Here is a 4,103-nt window from a genome sequence, read left to right as displayed (position 1 = left end):
TTGTTTTCAATTACAATAGTCAAAAAGAAGCACAAAGAGCTTCTTAACAAAGACCAATATCTCAAGCAATAAGTTTTATAGGACTGTCTGGGAGTGGTTTGACTTGGGAGAGGAAAACTGAAAACTAMCTGTTATTGGCAGAGAGGTTTGGAACTCACTGTCTTTAACTAATTTACCACCTGGTGACATCACCAAGCAGGCCAAAACTRCATCGCAACAAAATAAGCTGAAATTTCAGGCCTCTTATACTAAAAGGGCATTATCATAATTTTCACAATTTAATAGTATTAATAGTGGAAATGCATATAAACTACATGCTTTTGACTGCGCTGGGCCTTTAAGTGTAATTTTAACATGTGCAAAGTTTAGGTTGTGAGTTCAAATCCCAGGTGAGAACATGTTGAATAATAATTATTGAATAAATAAACACAAATCTAATAATGTATGTCAAAGTGTATCAAATGTAGTTTGTAAGTTGAAAACTAAACCGGGAATTGATCAGTGGTTCACCATTCAGGGCCTTGTTGGGCTTGGCAACAGTAACAAGGGGTGACCTGTAATAAAGCTAGGTTGGCCGTGCCCTGGGTAGAATGTGTTTTTGGTAACACATTTTTTGGATAGTCCATCTGTAGATACTCTACAGACTATCAGTAACATTTCAACTAATTATCTGCTAACCCTAACCCTGGTTCTAACCCTAATCTTAACATTTATCCTAACCCTAAACTTAACCCTTACCCTAACCCTAGCCCTAACCTTAACCTTAACCCTTACCCTAAACTTTATTATAAACCTAACCCTAACTGTAACCTTAGCAAGCAGTTGCTTATCAACAGATAGTTTGTTGATAGTATGACCATATGTAGAACATCTACAGATGGAAAATCCGGACTATCCAAATAAAGTTCAACCTTTTTTGGGTGGGGAGAGTATGTTTCTTTGCGACCAACGGGTGACGTCCCCGAAACAAGCCGGGAACTAGACAAAAACCTCCACGYGACCATGACAGAACATTCTAAGAGCGTCCTATAAAAGTCCTTGAGGATTTCCCTGGAACAAACCAGGAACTAGACAAAACCTCCAGGGGACCGTGACACATCATCCTAAGAATGTCCTAAAAACGTCCTCAGGGATGTCCCCGGGACAAACCGGGAACTAGACAAAACCGCCCGGGGATCATGACACAGCATCCTGACCATTTTAGGCGACCATTTCGGGACAAAGAAAATGTGAAAACATTTTTAAAGCTGCTGTGCCAATCACATACGGGCCTGTCTCGGCCAAAGAGGATGATCGCATTATTCAAGCAAATTGTGTTTTTTTTTAACAGTTTGTTTAAAAAACAAGTTTGAGATGGGGTTTTACTCAGTGTTTTTTCTCGAATTTATGATTTGGCCACAAGTACTAGTAAAGGACAACAACATTATTTGGGTATGAGCAAACAGTATATTATTACAAAAAATGTAAAAATAATTCACTTTAAGAAAAGCTAAAAAATCCATAGAATCTTTAGCCATCATTTGTACTGACAGCAGACTTGAGAGAGGAGGGGGGAGTCAAAGGTTGTGTTCTGTGAGACAAGTGTAACACCTGCTGGTACTCAGCAGTACTACTGGAGGGGATGCTGATGCGATGCAGCCCACTTGCAGTAGTTTTAGCTCTGTTAGAATACGATTGTGTCGCATTTTGGGGATAATATTGTCCAATATAGAGTTTTCTGTAGAAGGAGGCCCGTCATTGCCATCATATTGCCATCATTGTAAACCTAGCCATGACAAGAACTTAGTGAGTGCATCATGGAAAAAGWTGTCACAAAATGATCTGACTCTGTTAATGGGCAATGTGTCAACATYAAATATCCCACTAACATCACAARAGGACATGGTAAGTACCTTCACCRCCAAAAACTGATGAGCCACCAGATGAGCCACCAGCTGTCTCTCACTATCTTCTTCAAACAAACACCTCATATGCTCTTTAGCATGGCTGAATCAGGAGCAGGTAGACCATACACAGGTCACCAATCCCTGGAGTCCTCTGTACATCTCAGACACAGGTCACATCAGTTATGTCCGATTCACTGGCCCCCTGCTTGGACCACTAATGTCACTTAGTAAGACAAACATGCCTAACGAGGCGAACAATTGGATTGCCACTTACCATTTGATTTCATTGAGTGACTTCTCTTTTTTCCGCTGACACCCTGCAAAGACCACAGGCCGTTGTTCCCGAGACCCGTCTGATCCAGGGGTATAAATGAGGGGAGGACCTGGTGTTCTGCCTCAACTAATTCTTCCCTCAGCATTTTTGCTACTCTTCTACAGAGCTTCTTCACCACCACCAACTCCATAGGTAAGAACTTGGGGGTCAATGTGTTTCACTGGAGGATTGGGAACGACAGTAGGGTTAGCGTGGTAGATCTTGGGGATGTACATGCAACTGGAATATGAAAATGCCTCAGAACTCTTACCGTTTTTGTTGAACAAATGTATTTCTATGTGCTATGTACTTTACTTCATCTAGTATCCAATAACTGTAGTTTTGTTGATGTAGGGATATGGTTTATTTTAGAACATACTGAATGACAATATATCAACAGGATATGGGTCGTCAGCATTACACAAAATGAGTAATATCAATCCAAGAACTAGAATAGAGATTGTTCTCATACATTGCATGAAGCTCCCATAGTGTACTGTAAGCAGTGTGAACTTATCTGTTTCATTGTGTTTCCCCTCATCCAGCCTACCATCACCATGMCCTTCTGGCTCCAAGCTGCGTCTCTGCTGGTGCTGCTGGCGCTCTCCCCCGGGGCAGACGCTGCAGCTGCCCAGCACCTGTGTGGCTCTCACCTGGTGGACGCCCTCTATCTGGTGTGTGGAGAGAAAGGATTCTTTTACAACCCAAAGAGAGATGTGGATCCCCTTATAGGCAAGACACCTCTAGCACTGTCTGAATTCAAAGACTTCARAGSWGCTCGACTACTCAACTTGATCTAAGACCACAAGCTACTTTCCWGTTTMTGTGTGTGTAGAAATGGCATGTAGGAAACTCATGGTCACTATGACGAACAATGTTGTGGAACAATGTAGAACCTACAAAAATGTAAATGAATGTGAAGGCAATAATGAGATACAGGAAAAGGCGTATACAGTAGTCCATACAACATATGCTGGTTTATGTTGTGCTATAGCACTCACTCAATATATTTTTCTCCTCTTGCAGGGTTCCTCTCTCCAAAATCAGCCCAGGAGAARGAAGAGTACCCCTTCAAAGACCAGATGGAGATGATGGTAAAGAGAGGTATTGTAGAGCAGTGCTGTCACAAGCCCTGCAACATCTTCGACCTGCAAAACTACTGCAACTGAGMCCTGTCGCACCACTTAGCCTGCTTTCACCCACTGCCACGCTCAAATTCTCAGAGACAGCATCCTATTTCAAAGATTTGCAAACATGGAGTGCAAACAAGAAATGGTCTAGACGTGTTTTATTTTRCCCAGAAAATAAAGTTATATGAAATTAGCAAGGACTTTGAGTTTTCCTTTTGTGAATGGGCCTTAGGTTCTGAGTAGGCTACTATGACTTCTGTGCAATTTGTGGTTTTGAGTTTACATGATATTGTAAATGCATATTGTTGGAGTTCAGACATGTTCGTATCATGTCCTCTTAGTTGCCTCGATTGTGTTACTATGCAGCAAAGAGCGGCCTTGCACAATGACCATTTTGTTCCCCCTTTTTCTCCCGGTATTGCATTCTTTTGACGTTCTACCTTATCATAATCAACTAATATTACAGTGTTTTCAAATATATTATGCTCTTTGCTAACATCAGTCAGTGTTTTTGAGATAAGCCTATGCACAGCTTCATTCACCTTGCTACTGTGCTTGGTTGATTCACCATCATGTTATAGCTCTCAGACAAGCGTTTGGTTTATGAAACTTTATTTAGTGTTTGCTAATTATTATACATTTTTCTGTCTTTAAAATTCCTTCATTACTCACTTCTGAAATCTTAATCACGTGGGCCCAGTTTTTCAAAACGTTTAATCTGGATCTGAGTGATCCGGATTCAGATCGATCGGGCTGTTTTTTAGAAAGAAAAAA

General features: G+C 41.0%; 1 protein-coding gene across 1 annotated transcript; it reads left to right on the top strand.

The window, feature by feature from the left end:
- Positions 1–2,262: 2,262 nt before the first annotated feature.
- On the top strand, positions 2,263–3,522 carry LOC111981304 (insulin). The gene is made up of 3 exons (XM_024012521.1): positions 2,263–2,352; positions 2,745–2,931; positions 3,226–3,522. The coding sequence occupies exons 2-3, from the start codon at positions 2,757–2,759 to the stop codon at positions 3,366–3,368; spliced, it is 318 nt and encodes a 105-aa protein (XP_023868289.1). The 5' UTR covers positions 2,263–2,352; positions 2,745–2,756; the 3' UTR covers positions 3,369–3,522.
- Positions 3,523–4,103: the final 581 nt, after the last annotated feature.

Source organism: Salvelinus sp. IW2-2015, linkage group LG20 (assembly GCF_002910315.2).
Source record: "Salvelinus sp. IW2-2015 linkage group LG20, ASM291031v2, whole genome shotgun sequence".
In the NCBI taxonomy this organism is placed as follows: Eukaryota; Metazoa; Chordata; class Actinopteri; order Salmoniformes; family Salmonidae; genus Salvelinus; species Salvelinus sp. IW2-2015.
The sequence above is the reverse complement of the archived record's forward strand: the minus strand, read 5'-3'. Positions and strand labels throughout refer to the sequence as shown.